This window comes from Octopus bimaculoides, chromosome 7 (genome assembly GCF_046866305.1).
Source record: "Octopus bimaculoides isolate indiv1 chromosome 7, ASM4686630v1, whole genome shotgun sequence".
Lineage (NCBI taxonomy): Eukaryota > Metazoa > Mollusca > Cephalopoda > Octopoda > Octopodidae > Octopus > Octopus bimaculoides.
The window spans coordinates 35,724,433-35,741,957 of record NC_142934.1 but is presented as its reverse complement, the minus strand read 5'-3'; the positions used below and the strand labels follow the sequence as shown (position 1 = coordinate 35,741,957).

The 17,525-nt window shown below is 38.6% G+C and overlaps 1 protein-coding gene across 2 annotated transcripts in view; it reads right to left on the bottom strand.

Moving 5' to 3' along the window:
* LOC106873138 (histone acetyltransferase KAT8) overlaps nt 1-17,525 on the bottom strand; it is a 63,461-nt gene that overhangs the window by 11,751 nt on the left and 34,185 nt on the right. For both annotated transcript variants that reach the window (XM_052969537.2, XM_052969539.2), the window contains 4 exons: nt 16,607-16,660; nt 15,778-15,942; nt 15,585-15,674; nt 15,300-15,440 (listed from right to left, as the gene is read on the bottom strand). In XM_052969537.2, the coding sequence (XP_052825497.1) occupies nt 15,300-15,440; nt 15,585-15,674; nt 15,778-15,942; nt 16,607-16,660 (450 nt within the window). The remainder of the gene's footprint in view (nt 1-15,299; nt 15,441-15,584; nt 15,675-15,777; nt 15,943-16,606; nt 16,661-17,525) is intronic.

Here is a 17,525-nt window from a genome sequence, read left to right as displayed (position 1 = left end):
GGTACAATGGGATTTTCAACAGCAAAAATGCCAACATAGCATTCAGCAATAAGTTCTGCACACTCTTTGGGATCATCAGTAATCTGACCTGTGTGAGGATTGCAAAGAGGACCAACCGGAGAACGAATTTCTGCTTCAAATGTACATATTTCCAGAACACTTTGCTAACAGAGTTGGTTGCTACACATTGTTCAAACTCAAGCACTGCCTTTTTAGTCACCTACTTGAGATAACTAGATGATCTATTGCATTATTGTGTTCCATGTCGTCTGTATTCCTGTTCAGCATCACAATGTTCTTTACTGGTAAGTCAGACTGCTGCAGTTTCCTAAATTGCATGCTTGGGATTTTTAATGCACTTATGTGGTGTTTCAAGCACAGCCCAGATTAAGTTCAGGATGTTCTGAAGTACAGTAGTGACATCTCCAGAATCATAAAATACAAGCCTGATTGAGCATTGTAACTTGGTGCAGCAGGAGTTCCAGTCAAAGTGAGCAGTTTAGAGGTAGTGATAATTTTTGCTTATGTGAATAAGAACCAAATTGGCAATGATCATAGCATGATCAGAGTCACCTAAAGGTTCCTCTGCAGCAACACCGTAAACTATTTCAGAAATAGTAGTAAAGAGTAGACCTAAAGTGTGGTTGCCTCTAGTGTAGGAAGTGACTACTTGGGACCAGCTCATTATCCGGTACTAAATCAAAGAAATCATTTACACTTTGCAGCCAACAAAAGGTTTCCCAACCAATCACTAGCAATGAAAACATAAGTGGCTGTTCTCTTAGATGCTGTTCTGAGGATGTCAAAAAGCTGTGTGTCTTGATGGTAGTTGGGGGTGGGGAGGAGAGACTCCGAGTAGAAGTGTTGACATGTTTATATATATATATTCACAGAAAAATACGTTATGATTTGTTCAGATCATCACAAGGAATTGGTAAAAAGTTTGAACAAACACCCCCAGAACAATGCAGTTCTTGTGAAACAAGTAGCTAGCCAAGCTAAAAACACCATTGTGCCCTTATTTCTGTGACTGTAATGGAATCGAGGTTAATACCTTTGATGTAAGAGTCAAAAAGGTGGATCAGATAGCATAAACTTCAGGCATTTAAGGACAGTAATTTGTATCTGGATTTAAGCCGATCATGATGATATACAGGGGATGACGCATTGTTTTTGTTTAGTTTCCCAGAACTTTTCCATTACCATTATGGGCATACTATCCTCAGACCAGCTGGTATCCTTTTTCCATGTCTCACCAGACTTAACAAATTTCCATATTTGTCATCGCATAGGCTAAAACTTTCATACAGTGCTGAGTCACAATGCAAAGAAGCTACAGCAAGTAGCTTTAAGTGTATATTAGGTAGTAAGCCAGGATGAGTTCAAAAGGTAATCCAATTTTCACGCTAAGCCTTGTCCAAGACTAAATGCTTTGGTAGAGCTTGAGAATATCAACTTGATCAGTCTAGACTTGGATCCTGGTGGACCAAGGTAGAGAACATTATTTGGAGAAATGCAGTCTAAGTCCTTGGACAAGTTTGGTTATTTCTTCAGATATGCCAACGGCAGTTACATCATGTGGATTTGGCAAGAACTGTAGGCAGATTTCCAATACAATCCCTCACTGTGAGGTTCTGTACAAAATTTTGTTTTAATATTCATTATTTCTAGGTTTAGATAAAAAATTCAGTTGTCGAATTTCCATAATTTCCATATAGATTTCTGCAACTTCCATACTGACAGTTGTTTTCTTTTCAGTGAAAGAGTCTGGAAAAACATTCTCTATAAAGACTTTAAGGAATTTTATCATGCTGGTTATTTTGTCTCCTACCTCAATGTTTTATAACATCCTGTGGAACTCATTTCATATGTAGGCTGTCTTAGTTTTGATGGGTAGGGGTGAATTATAATGCACAAATAGGCTCCTGTGTGGCATTTCTGTAAAAGTTAGTGGGGATGGATACCTTCTCTGCAATTCTGAGTTCAAAATCAAGTAACAAACTATCAACTTGTATTATTTCATATAACTCTAAAAATATTATAAAAAGACACACACACACACGTATATATATATATATATATATATATATATATATATATATATATATATATATAAGAATGTACGAAAAAAAACAACAACAGACGAGGACAGGTGGTGTAAACAACAAAAGGATGTATTAGTATGACGCTCGGGAATACGGAAAGTCTTTAACGTTTCGAGCTACGCTCTTCAACAGAAAGAATATGGAGAAAACAAGGAGAAAAAAAATTGAATGGTGTTTGGTCAATGATCTATCATTGCTTCTGCTGACCGGAAGTTTGGAAAGTTTACACAGGAGAGCTAAGAAAAGAGGGAGATAACAAAGGGGGAGAAAGAACGGTGATCGAAGAATGAGGAACTGTGTGTGAGAGAGAGAAGGCTGGTGATCATGACGTATGCATGTGTGAAAATGGGGAGGGGAGAAAGGAGTTGGTCAGTTGTAGTGTGTGCATGGTGTGATGTGAGGGTGTTGGAAGGTGGGGAAGGCATGGGTGGAGAGTGGGTTAGGCTGAGGGTGGGGGTAGAGGTAGGGGTATGTGGGTGTAAGGAATTGGATGGGGTGGAGTGGGAAGGTAGAGTAGGAGTGTGTTGGGTGGGGTGGGATGAGCTTATGAGGGAAGGTTGATGATGAAGGGGAAAGGAGAAGGTGGATATAAGAGAGGGGAAGGTGGGTATGGGAAGAGGAAGAAAGAGAGGAAGAGAAAGAGAGTGAGAGAGAGTATGAGAGAGAAAGAGAGAGAGTAAGAGAGAAGAGAGTAAGAGTGAGAGAGAATAAGAGAGTAAGAGTGAGAGAGAGTAAGAGAGAGGAGAGAAAGAGTAGGGGTGAAGAGAAGTGGGAGTGAAGAGAAGTAGGAGTGAAGAGAAGTAGGAGTGAAGAGAGGTAGGAGTGAAGAGAAGTAGGAGTGAAGAGAAGTAGGAGTGAAGAGAGGTGATGAGACATACAGAGAAGTAGGAGTCGGAGGAGGGGAGGTGGGTGGGAGGAGAGGGGAGAGATGGGTGGTAGGAGGGAGGGTGGGGAGAGAGACAGGGGAGGGGGGTTAGATGAAAAGGGGAGGGGAGTTGAGCCCATGTGGCGCAAAGGAGCGAAAAGAGAAGATTAATCCTGTTCACGGCGCAAACGGGAGTCCAGATGGCCCCTGTGCATGGACAATCCAAACACGGACAGGTGTTGCTGCAAGGAGTGACCGGCAGAACGGAAATGGCATGACACCGGGGTGTCATTGCCAACATTGATGTCTCAGAGGTGTTCCGCGAATCAGTCGGCCAGGCGGCGCCCCGTTTGTCCGATGTACAGAGAATGGCAGAGAGAGCAGGAGATACAATAGATAATGTTAGTGGAAGTGCAGGTGAAGGAGTCGGTGATGCGATAGGGTCGGTGATGGGTGCTGGTGAGGAGGATGGTGTTGGAGAGGTAAGGGCAAGTGCGGCAGCGTGGGCGGGAGCAAGGGAACGAGCCAGGTTGAGAGGTTGGGTTGGGGAAGAAGCTGTGGACCAAGAGGTCTCGTAGGTTATGGGCTCGTTTGAAGGAGGGGAGGGGTCGATTAGGGAAGATGTGGGAGGTGGAGGGGTCGGACTGGAGGCGCCGGAAAGCTCGGAGAATGGTGCATTGGAGGGGTAGGGTGGTGGGATGGTAGGTGAGGGGAAAAGGGAGGCGGGAAACGGCAGGGCGGGTTCGGGGGGAGAGAGCAGATGCACGGTCCACGGAAGTGCTCTGGCAAGGGCGGTGTAGATGGTGGTGGGTGGATATCCACACAGGCTAAAGTGGCGAGCCATGAGTTGAGACTGAGTCTCAAAGTCATGGCTGTCACTACAAAGTCTGCATAGACGGAGGAATTGGGAATAGGGGATGGAAAGTTTTGTGTGTCTAGGGTGGGAGGAGGAGAAGTTGAGATAGGAGTGTGAGTCTGTGTGTTTGTAGTGGATGGAGGTGCTAAGAGTGGATTGAAGGATGCTGACCGAAATGTCGAGAAAGAGGACAGAGGTGTCAGAGATAGTACAGGAGAAGTGGACTGCAGGATGAAAGGATTGAACGAAAGAGAGGAACGAGTCAAGATGTTCGAGGGAGAGTGAGGTAGCACCGATACAGTCGTCGATATAACAACCGTATAGTTCGGGAGTAGGACCAGTGAAACTTGAGAATATTTGGGCCTCAACATAACCAACGAACAGGTTCGTGTAGTTGGGGCCCATTCTCGTCCCCATGGCCACTCCCGAGCTCTGCTGGTAGATATCCCCCGCGAACGAGAAGCAGTTAAGAGATAGGACAAGTTCGGCCAGACGAATGAGTGTGGAGGTGTCAGGTTGTGGGTTGGGGCGTTGGTCTAGGAAATACTTAAGGGCACGCAGCCCCTCATCGTGGGGGATCACCGTATAGAGGCTCTGAATGTCTAGAGTGAAGAGAAGCTTAGAAGGGCCAGGAGGGAAGGAGAAAGAGTTGAAAAAACGAAGCGCGTGGTTAGTGTCATGAATTTGGGAAGGGAGAGAAGCCACTAGGGGGGGGGGGGGCGAGGAGACGGTCTAGGTATTTTGAGATAAGCTCGGTGGGGCAGTTGCAGGCAGAGACGATGGGGCGGCCAGGGTTGTTCAGTTTATGGATCTTGGGGAGGAAGTAAATGGTGGGGATGCGTGGGGTGCGAACAATAAGGTTGGAGGCCGTGGCGGAGAGACGGGAGGAGAGGATGAGGTCATGGATAGTAGAGGACACAGTCTGTTGGTAGCTGGGCGTGGGGTCAGAGGGCAGAGGGCGGTAGAATGAGGTATCTCAAAGTTGGCGGAGAGCTTCGGCCTTGTAGAGGTCTGCGCGCCATACCACCACGGCTCCACCTTTATCAGCCGGTTTTATGATGATGTCCGTGCGGCGTCGGAGGGATCGATTGGGTCATCCCATAAATAATGTGGTTTTTCCAATTGCATGAACTAAAAGTCGGAGGGAGATGGGATAAACTACCTGCATCAACTTGCTATAAAAGCAGGTAGTAATTTTACCTTGTACTTATTCTTAGTGCAGGTTTTGAAAAGTGCTGTTTGATTTTGACAGTTATATTTTCAAAGCTATAATGGAAGTGACAAAGGAGCATATTCAGCATATTTTGAATACGAGTTCAATAACAGCAACAACACAATGGAAAGTGTGAGGAATATTAATGCAGTATATGGGAATTGGACAATAAGCGTAAGCCAGTTTCAATGGTGGTTCCAGAAATTCTGAGTCGGAAACTACAGTCTAGAAGACGAGCCTTGTTTTGGAAGATCTGTAGAGCTCTACAAGGATGCCCTGCAAACCCTGGTGGAACAAAATCCCATCATAACTGTTGAGGAAATAACAGAGAAGCTTGGATTTGGTCATTCAACGATTCATCGACACCTGCACTTGAAGAAAAATGACCATCGTTGATTTCAAGATGAAAGGTGTTCTTTCATAAGGATAATGCTCAGCCACATACGGCGAGGATGACATTCCACAGGCTGGAGGAGTTTGAATGGGAAACAATGCCCCACCCACCATATGCGCTGGACATTATCCCATCTGATAATCATTTATTTAGCAGTCTTCAAAATCATTTCGACGGAAAAAATATGAATTCTGTAGACACAGTCAAAACAGTGCTGGAGGAATATTTTTCATCATGGATAAGTGAACTTAGGAAGAGGGACCTTGCAAGTCAACCAGATAGATGGAAGAGCATTGTAGAAAATCAAGGAGCATTTATTTTAGATTAAAAAATAACTTTGTTTATCATAATTTTGAAAAATAAAAGTATAAAAAAACTGTATTATTTATGGATGACCCAATAGAACATAACTTTAGGGTCCTTCTTACACATCTTACCAATGTAAAATGACATCTTATCTTATAAGACATCCAATAATATGTAATTAGTAAACGATTAATGCTAAATGAAGACTCCTAGAATATTTAAATATTTATCAGGTAAAATGGCAACCATGATAAAGAAGTAAACAAAAAAGACTATTTCACACCATAAATTGCTTTACTCTTAGCCTTAGCTAACGATGGTAGTTAGTGTTGTTAAGTTGTTCTTTATGGTGTGAAATAATTTTTTTGTTTACTTGACAGTGTTAATTGTATACAAATCATTTATAAGATAAGTTGTCATTTTACATAGGTAAAACACATAAGAAGGACCCTAAAGTTAAATTCTTGTACTCTTTTCTTTATATGTAATTTCAATAGCTATACTCTTACTCTCAGCTTTAGCTAATGATGGTAGTTCATGTTAAGATATCTATGGTGTGAAGTAGTTTTTTGTTTACTGTTTGATAATCTCTTCTGACACAGAGGATCGGGAGCCTTTTTGGGTGTTCTATTTTCCTTGCTGGAAGGGCTCCCAACCCATGGGCCAAGGGAGAGTTAGATGATAGGTGCGATGGTTTCAAAAGGGCCAGCATGTGCAATCTGATCACCTCTGCCGGTCAAACTACCAACCCATGGGTTACCATTGCGGCACTGATTCTACAGAACTGGGTTGGGTGAACTTTAAAGTATAAATATAGATTTTTTTAATCAGCAATGTTGTGTTCGGTTAAGTCCTATTTGGGGTGAAAAATCAATAAAATGATTCCTTATGGGGTTTTCCATTCAATCAGGATGAAAAATCGATAAACTGATTTCTTATAGGATTTCTCTCATTAAAATTGGCTACACCCCCATTTTCAACCATAACTTTTACCAATTTTGATGTATTTTGTTCAAACTTGATGCCAGCGTTACTTAGGACTCATGAGATCTTTGAATGCTTTAAGTTCTCCAAAATAAAAAAAAATAAAAAACAATCGATGAGTGGAAAAAATCAATAAACCGATTCCTTATGGGATTTCCCAATCAAACTGTCTGCAACCCATTTTCAGTCAAACGTTTACCAATTTCAACGGATTTCGCTCAAATTTGACATCGGTGTTACTTAGTTTGGTTTGAAACATAGCACTGCTAGTAATTGTTAAGCCCTGGATAGACACTGTATGCAATGGAAGGACATATGTGTTTCAGTAAGACTTTGCACTATCACACATGGCTCTAGTAAAACAGGAATGGATGGCTGAACATTTTCATGATCACATAACCCCTAACATTTGGCCTCCTAATCCCTGAGATCTCAATCCATTGTGGAGCGTTTTGAGAGAGAGGTCAATGAACACACCCATAACACCAAAGATTCTTTGAAAGCTGCTATAGTCAGAGTAAAGTCCAAAATGAACCAGGACCACTTGATTCGAGCATGTAGATGATTTAGATCTCGTATATAAGCAGTTGTTGAAAATGAAGGTGGCTTTATTGAATAGCATTATAGAAAAGAAGGTTTATTTTTATCCTCATAGCATTTTTTTGATAAACATAAATCTGTCCTCAAATATCTTATGCACCCTGTGTGTGTGTGTGTGTGTGTGTGTGTGTGTGTGTGTGTGTGTGTATTGAATTGAAAACCCTGTTGGATAGAAAATGATGAAGGCTGTTTGTGGGACTTGAACCCACATTTCCTGTAGACATGACAGGCATTATACTACTGTACCAATGAAATCCTTTGAATTTTTCTATTCATTTATAAACTTTAATTCTTACCAGTGAGAATTGTATGTTGCTGACATAAGAATTTTATAAACTTTTGTGAGAACATAAACTAATTCAGTTTTGGAATTCCATAAATAATACCATGTAAATATTGGGTTCAAAAACTCTTTGGGGATAGAAAATAAGGTGAAGGCTACCCATCAACAACATACAATTTGTTGCTGGTCAGAATAATGTTTCTAAAATGAAAGAAAAATTGAAGAATTGCTTGGTATAATGGTAGAACATGTGTCATGTCTACAAGAAATGTGAATTGAAGTCTTATGGGGAGCCCTCAACTTCTTCTATCCAAAGTGGTTTTACAGCGCAATATATACATGCTTTTATTCAAAGCTTTATATGGGCTTTGAGATTTCAATAAAAAAATCATTTCATATTCTCTTGAAAGTTTATAAGTATGGATTCTAATGTTGGAGATGATTCTAACTTCAAATTCCAAAAGACTGGATCAAGTTCAGATGGTTAAACAGCAAAAGTTTCCATACAGAGTACAAGCTTTGTCACTAGGTAGGGACAGGGTTTCTTTTGAATTGTTGGTAATGAACAATTCGATACTACAATGGTAACACAACCGAAGAGAGATAAATAGGCAGTGATACATATATTCTCTGAAGTATTTCAGTTGACCTCAAATTATAATTGTTGAGGGGTAACTTTCTGGACATCTTTTTCAACTGCAAGAACTCAGAGACTATTTGTTAGAATCTACTTAAGTTGTTTGAGGATGTTACATGAAGCATTTTATACTAAATATACAGACATACATCCAAATATAGCCATGTGGTGATGTCGCTTCACAATCAAGTGATTACAAGTTTCATGCCACTATATGGCACCTTGGATACATGTCTTCTACTGTAACCTAAGGTTGACTAATTCTTTGTGAGTGAAATTTGGTAGGCGGAAACAGTGCAGAAGGTCGTTGTGTGCACGTGTGTATACTGGTGTAAACTGATATGTCAAATTACATCTCTTTCCAATTAAAAGGTAAAACTTGGTTATATGATAAATAAAAGTCGCTAAAATAAATGCCCGAATGAAGTAAAAGTGGGCGGGGAGGGATAATATAATTAAGGAAAACTACAGCAAACATTCTTTGTTTCAGATTGTTGTGAAAGGATTCCAACCATGTCAGAAATACTTCAGAAGTCTGAAAATATTTCAGGTTTGTACTCACCAGACAGCGTAGCAAACTCAATTGGAGAATTCAAATATAACCCAGAAGAAGATATTACCTTCTCTGGATATTTTTGTAGACATGAAGAAATCTTTAATGAAGAGTGTAAAAGTTGGTCCGACAAGAAAAAAATATCGATTACTTTTAAGAACACGAAAAATATAGTAATTATATTCTGCCAAAGAAGCCAAGTGGGATTTGTTTCGATGAAACAATATTGTATCGAAAATTTTCAGTGAAAGAAGTTCTCTGTTCAATAATTGCTGGCGATGGTTAAATTTGGTCAAAAAAGATGAAGATTTCGTCACCTATGTCAGAGTGATTAACGGAGAGTGAGAAATTCAAATAGAATGACTTAACCCTGGATGTGTTCAAGTCTTTAATTTTTGTTCAAGGGCTTACTGCAAACAAAGATGTAGAAATATGTTCCTGGATATTAACAAAATTAGAATAGGACCAAAATTTAACTGTACAGGCAGTAACAAAAGAATGTCAGAGGATTATTAATCTACAACATGATGCAAATAAAATTGAAGAGAAAGATTGCTCTCAGATTCAAGCATGTCAACCAGTAATGAATAAGAAACAAGAGAAAAAATGTCGAGACTGAATCTATGCTATAGGTGCAGTGGTCTACATTTTAAAAATAACTGTGTTTCCATCCATCCATCATTTTGAATCCGGGTTTTGTCCCTGTTAACAGGGGTGGCCAGATCTACCTCAATGCTATTGCAACTGCCCTCACACCATCTCCCCATCTTGCCCGGTTTTGGGCGTCCTCCCTTCTCAAACCAACCTTCCCAATCTCCTCCTCCACCTGTCCCTTCCACATTTTCCTTGGTCTACCTCATTTTCGCTGTCCATTTACCTCAAACTCTAGTACCCTATTCAGAACATGCTTCTCATCCCTCCTCAACACATGCTCATACCACTGCATTCCATTCGCCCTTGCCAGCCATTCCACTGATTCCTTCAACCCCAGCATCCCCATTAAGTCCTCAGACCTCCTCTTATCAAACAGTCCTACGTCACACATTTCTCTCACCATTGCTCTCTCAGTCCTTCTCAAAATTGCCATCTCTCTCTCTCAAACACCATGTCTCACTCCCATACAGCATTGCAGCTCTCACACAACTCCTATAGACCCTTCCTTTCATCTTCAATGAGAACTTTTACCCATATAATAATGCTCTGCATTTCCTGAACTTCACTCAGCCAAGTCTCGCTCTTGCTGTCACAGCTGCTTCACATCCACTCTATTTCCCAAATAACAAAACGGTTTCACTGTCTCCACCTCATCACATAGTGTTTCCACTGACTTCGCCAGCCCTCCAGCTCCTTTCTCACATCTTCCACAAACAAACTCTCTTGAAAGTCTTGGGGTCACCTTCTTCATTTTCATACATCTACCATGAATCCATTTCTCACATCTTGTACACAACACTGCATTTGCCATTACCCTCCTCCTACATACACTACATGGATCCACCTTACTCACTAACACTTCTCTCCTTCCACCCACTCACCACCACCATTGTCTTCCTGAGGTTTACCTTCAAACCCTTGCTTTCAAACGCCTCCATCCATTTCCGAAACTTCTCCCTCAATCCCTCCATCATCTCACTCATCAGAACAAGATCATCTACATACAGTATCTCCATTAACAGTCCCTCTCTTGCACTCCCCGTCACCACATCAACCACTATTGCAAACAACAATGGTAACAACACAGACCCCTGATGCACACCAACTTTCACCGCAAACTCCTCCGACAGCTCTGATCCAACTCTTACTCTTGTCTTTACCCCTTCATACAAACTCATCGCTGCTCTCACTATTACCTCTAGTACATCTCTCTTCCTCAATGCCCACTCAATCACCTTCCATGGAACCCAATCAAATGCCTTCTCCAGATCAACAAAGCACAAGTACAACTCCTTCCCTTTATCTCAGTATTCCTCTTGCAATCTCCTTACAATGAACACTGCATCTATTGTCCCCCTTCCTGGCATAAAACCAAATTGCATCTCATCCACATCCGCCCCTTTCCGAATTCTCCTCTCCAACACTCTTTCCACTATCTTCATTGCATGCTCCAATAACTTTACTCCTCTTGCACCCCCCCTCCCTTTGAAGATCAGTACCACCACACTTAGTGCCCAATCATCTGGCAATCCTCTTCCATCCAGCACGCCCTGGCAGAGCTCCATCATCACAGCAATCCCTATCTCCTTACTTCTAATGGACCAGCTGCCTTTCCTGTTTTCCTTTCCTTCATTGCCTCCACTACTTCTTCCTGACTAACCCTCTTCACCACAGCAACTTCCACCTTCTGATCCCATTCATAATTCCTTCTATATGCTCCTTCCAAACTCTACCCCTGTCCTTCTCACTAAAATTCAACCTTCCATGACTCCTCCTTAAACATCTTCCTCCCTCAACATCTCTTCCATCACTTTTCATTGATTTAATAAACCAAAACACTATCTGGGTTCTTATCCAGCCTGCTCAACCTCCTTCCTCATAGATCTCGCAACCACCCTCTTTGCATGATTCTTCATGTTATTATACCTGGCTTTCATTTGCTCAGTCCTATTATTACATAAAGCTTTGTGCGCCTCCTTCTTCCTTGCTATCACATCCCTTACCTCCTCGTTCTACCACCACATATTTCCTTGATCTCTCCTACCCTTCATCCTTCCACACACTTTGTCACATACCTTTAGTACTCCTTCTTTAAAAGACTTCCACAAATCTGGTGCATCAATGCTTACCAACTCCCCAACTCTCTCCTCAAACCTTGCTCTTGTTTCTTCTTCCTTCAGTTTCCACACCTTCCTCTTCTCAACGGTTCTCTTTCTCACACACTTTATAACTTTCCTCTTCTCCAAGTCAGCAACCACCAACCTGTGCTGCAACACCCCTGGTATTGTCTTCACATTTCTCTGACATTTTCTGTTTTACCTGCCAACCAACACAAAATCAATCTGTCTCATTCCCTCCTGCACTGAAAGTCACCTTCCTTTTCTGTTTTCCTAAACCACGTATGTGCCACATACAACTCTTTTTCATCACAAAACTCCAACAGCATCCTTCCTTCCAAATTTCTCTCCCCAATTCCATTTCCCTCATGCACACCCTCAAAGCCCTGGATCCATTTCCCAACATGTCCATTAAAATCACCCATGCCCAAAACCAATTCATCAACCTTTTGTAAGTTCCACTCATTTGCCATTTCATCAAAGAACTGCTCTTTCTTGGCGATCCCTCTTCCACTTTGCTGACCATACCCACAAATCACCCTCACCACTTCTTCCTCAAATGCTAACACTCCTGTCATCACTCTGTCACTCTTTCTCCTGACCTCCACTACCTTCTCACAGATTTCTTCCTTCTTTTGTGTTAAATAATACAACAAACTTGTTCGGTACTGACTGGATGGAACTGTTTAATTTATGGAACCTCCCAATAAATCTTTTCTGTAAAAATGAAAATGGTTTTTCCTCCAGTACAGATAAGTTGTCAGATGAATTGAAAAAAAAAAATGAAAAAATAATTTTCTTGAAGTTCTGTCTGATAAATTAGGTCTGTGTACCAAAACAAAGGCACAGTTTTAAATACAGGATAACGCCATACTAGTATTTAAATTAAAATGAACTGTACTGTTCACAGCATTAGAACAGATAAACTTAGACTTATCCAAAAAGTGAAATATTCTAAATAGGCAGCACCAACTGTGTACATTAAGAAAAAGAATGATAAAATCAGAGTGTGTGCTGCTTTTTCCACTAGTTTAAACAAATGTCTTAAAATGTGCCACTATTTGCTACCTACTCCGGATGATATTTTTGTGAAATTAAATGGAAAGATATTTTCTAAATTGGATCTCTCTGACACGTACCTACAAATTAGAGTAGATGATGAATGCTCTAAATATCTAACGCACATAAAGGACTGTATAAATACATCAGGTTACCATTTGGCTTAAAAGTTGCACCAGCAATTTTTCAACAGATTATGGATGCAATGTTAGCAGACTGTGAATTTACAATTCTATATCTGGATGATATACTCATTAAAAGTGAATGCAGGGATCAACACAAAGAGCACATAAAATATGTATTAGAAAACAATTAGGGATTATGGCTTTACTTTGAGTGAAGAAAAGTGTGAATTTTTCTTACCAAAAATAAGATATTTAGGACAAATCATTGACAGAATGGACATCGACCAGACTTGTCAAGGGCAACACAATTAAAAATATGCCCTCTCTGATTAATATAGTGACCTTACAAGCATATTTAGGATTGGTAAATTATTACCAAAATTATATTCAAAATGTGCATAAGATGTGGGCACCACTGAATAATTTGCTGAAAAAGATATGAAATGGAATTGGTCGGAAAACTGTCAAAAGGCATTTGATGAAATAAAAAAATTCTAACATCTGATTTGTTGTTGGCACACTTTCATCTTGCAGCAGAGATTGTTGTAGCTTCAGACGCTTCTGAGTATGGTATAGGAGCAGTAATGCTACATAAATATAAAAATTAGAACATGAAGGCAGTGGTTCATGTCTCACATTCTCTGATAGCAGCAGAGAAAAATTATAGTCAAATCAAAAAAGAAGCTTTAGCAGTTTTCACACATTTTTATATGGTAAAAGTTTTCGTCTACAGACTGATCACCATCTATTATTATTGATATTTGGATCAAAAAAAGAAATTCCTACCCATACTGCTAATAGATTACAACAATGGGCTATGATATTATTAAACTATGATTTCAAGATGGAGTATATACCATCCAAGAAGCTAGGTCATGCAGACTGTCTATCAAAACTGATTTTGAAAAATGCAGAACCATTTGAAGATACTGTTATTGCTGCTTTGCAAGCAGAAAATGAAATTTAAAATGTTTTGTGTAATGTCATTCATGAACTGCCAGTTACTTTACAAGTCATAAAATTGAAATCAAAAAATGATAAATTTATTATCAAAATGAAAATAATACTGAAGGCTAAAAGAGATAAAAATATGCACAATACAAATGCAAACCATTTCTCATTGTGTGACAATGTGTTGATGTATGCACAAAGAGTCGTAGTGCTTGCCACACTACAAAAGCAATTATTAACGGAATTTCATATGGGTCACCCAAGGATTTCAAGAATGAAATCATTAGTGAGAAGTTATGTATATTGGCCAGCAATGGGCTGTGACATTGAAGAATCAGTGAAAGCATGCAGAGGGTATGCTTTAGCTGAAAAATCACCTACCACTAAATGGCAACCGTGGCCAAAAACAGATGTGTTCCATGGGCCAGACTGCATATTGATTATGCAGGTCCCCTTAAGGGTTCATATTACCTTGTCATGGTGGATATTTTTTCAAAGTAGCTGGAAGTGCATAAATGTAAAAAGCCAACATCTGCGATTACAATAAGTTTTTTTACATAAATTGTTCACCTGGTATGGTATTCCAGATACCATTGTGTCAGATAATAGAACTCAATTTATGTCAGACAAGTTCAGAAAATTTTGTAAAATATTTGTTATCATACATGTCACCACTCTGCTCTGTCATCCTTGGTCAAATGGACAAGCAGAGCATTTTGTTGACATTTCAAGAGGGTATTGAAAAAGGTGAACAATGAAGTGATGGACGATTTTGCACTCCAATAATTTCTAAGAGTGTACCAAGTAACTCCTAATCCGAATACACCATCAGGCATGTGACCCACAGAACTGATGTTTGCTAGAAAGGTCAGATCTGTTTTTGATAAGCTAATACCAAGTGAAAAAAAAAAAAAACACAAACAACAAAAATACTTCAAAATTCTTCAAGTTAGGTGACAAAGTTTTTTTTTAAATCTATAGATATGGTAAAGAAAGCTGGGAGGACGGTATGATAATTAAACAAATTGGAAAATGATATTCCTGGTAAAAGGAAAGAAGACTGAATACAAAAGACTTTAACCAGCTTAAGAAAAGATTCACAGAAAATACAGTCATGAGAAATGAAATCCCTATGGAAGTATTGTATGACACGTTTGAGGTACCAACACCCAAACAATTTGAAACTATACGTTATAGCACTAGAAAACGGAAAAGAATGGAAACACTGGAATTGAACCCTAAATGTAAGTGATATTAAAACTCAAAGTGGAGTTCAATTCTCAAAAGGGGAGATAAGGGAAACTGATTCTAAAAAGGGGAGACGTTGTGGAAGGATTCCAACCAACCTTTAAGTGTGAGTGATTGGCAGTTCATGTAACTAGCAGTTCACTGTGAACATTTGATATAGGAATAGTGATGCGTCGTGTACATACTTTCTTCTCCACTACTTTGTTATATTATATATCCAATACAACGATATAAAAATTACAAATTGTGACATGTAAGGATAGATTTTTTTTTTTTTAATTGCCAGACTTAACAGTCACAACATAACAATGATAATCAGAAGAATTAAGAGAAAAGCTGAACATCTTACTTTTGAGAAGTAACCAACTAAATGGCAACCTTGTCTATCAACTTCAGTGAGAATATAAAAAAGAAATGGTTCCACATCAAAGTATAAGGTTTTGTGATCAAGAAACAATTTTGCTAGAAGACATAAGTTCTGACAGTAGATCTAAAAAAGAAAAAAATAGGTAAAATATTAGAACAAGCAAAGTAATCAGCTTTCATATAGAATAGCATTCACTATAGTAACAATAAAAATACTGTATTGGAAGAAAGAACATGATAAAATATCTATAATAAAACTTAGGTTTACTTTACTATCTTTTCCATCCACTTCAAAAACAGATATAGTTCCTTTCCGGTAAATCTCTTTTCCTGGAGGATAGCGCCATGTGCACTGACTCTGCAATAAGAAAATAAATACAGTTTTATACAAAATCAAACAAGAGGAGAGAGAAAGATCAGGCTGGTCTTACTGGATGGTGTGAACAAGTTTTCCACTTTACCTGATGATATCGATAAGATTTTTCCAAACGCATGTATTTTAAACAATATTCACAAATCCATAATTTGGGTTGTTTTCCATACTCTTCAGGGTAAGGTGAAAAATACCAGGCATCTATTTCATATTTTCCAATCTGTATTTTGTCAATATACTTGACTTTTGTGATCTATAACAAAAAAAAGATGAAATATGAAAGAAAGCTTCCAAAATGTTTACCAAAATTCTCAAGTTAATAGTTTAGTTTTATATTTCAAAAATATCCTTAATCTATCAAGAACTACCAATGGATAATATTGATAATGATTAATCCTGGGATTTTCTTTACAAGCTACAATAGCATGCTGAATCAATCTCTCTCTCTCTATATATTTTTTTTATTCTGTAGTGATAAACTACTCCAAAATAATATCTAAACACTGCCTGATACTCTCATAACAAACATTTAGCGTTACATAAAATTTAGATCTACATACTTTGGTTGTAAATTTTGTTTTATTCATTCCTGCTGACAACAAAAGACACTAAGAAAAGCAAATAGTTTATTTGTAATTCTAACTAGAATTTCATTCTTAAGTAAATCTTGTCTGAATAAAAAAAGTTTTCAATTATGAAACAACAAATGAAATTAGTGAACCTTATAGCATTCAGACAAAGTCTTACTGAAATATTCTTGTAGTTACATATATCACACACTGACATCTAAATAAACAGTACTATTGAAAGGAATAAGCATTATATAGAGAAATAAATTACTCATTAATCAAGAAAATTAACTTGAGACTTAAGTATCAGCAATAACTAAAGAAATCAGAAATATATTTTCATCTAACCGCTTCATGTTCCTTTTCAAGAGCTGCAGTTGTTGGGTCCATCTCAGCATATGTCTAAAAAAATTTTTTAAATTCAGATTTTAGAACAATGTAAACAAAAATATAATGAAATGACAAAAATATCTTGGACAATGTTCTTCCTAATTTTTTGCTGTGAGTGGGAGTGTGCAGAAATTTACTTGTGTGCAAATTTTCTCTTTCTTTGCAAAGTTATGTGCACATCTAAGTGAAAAATCATCTTCAATTAAAAAAATTTAATTTCTTGAAAATGTGTGCATACTTTTTCCTTTGTGCACTAGTTTTAAAACATGTGCATTTGTACAAGCACACAATGTAGGGGAGACTTTAATCTTAGAATTCCTCCAGTCATCAACATAAAAATTTAACAAATATATATACAAGCCAACAAAGGAGCCAATGTTGAACAGGAATTCACAGAAACTTCAACCGAAGAACTTAACAAGGGAAATTATTCAGGTGAAAACAATTAATTAGTTGAATAATAAATTTTAGAATTATTAGAAGAAAAAATTTTAAACACTCTACTGATGTTATTGAATAGTTCTAGATCTATTATGGCACATAATAGTTAACCAACTCACTAGTTTTAATTCACAGAACATTGCACCACAAATACCATGGTCCCACCCTAGTTGGAGGACCACTAAGCTCATTCCATAATTTTGTACTTAATTGTATATTATACGGTTTAACAATCTGGATAGTTTGTTACACAGACTAACAGGGGAGTTGGCCAGAGCATGACAGTTGCAGTTCCTTCATATTTGTTACTGAGCTACAGAGGGCGCATCTCAGCAATGTTAGAGGACAGGAAGCTTATTGATCATTATTATCATTGTTCTAACATCTACTTTTCCATGCTTGCATATTTAGGCAAATGTCACCTCTCCTGTTTCTA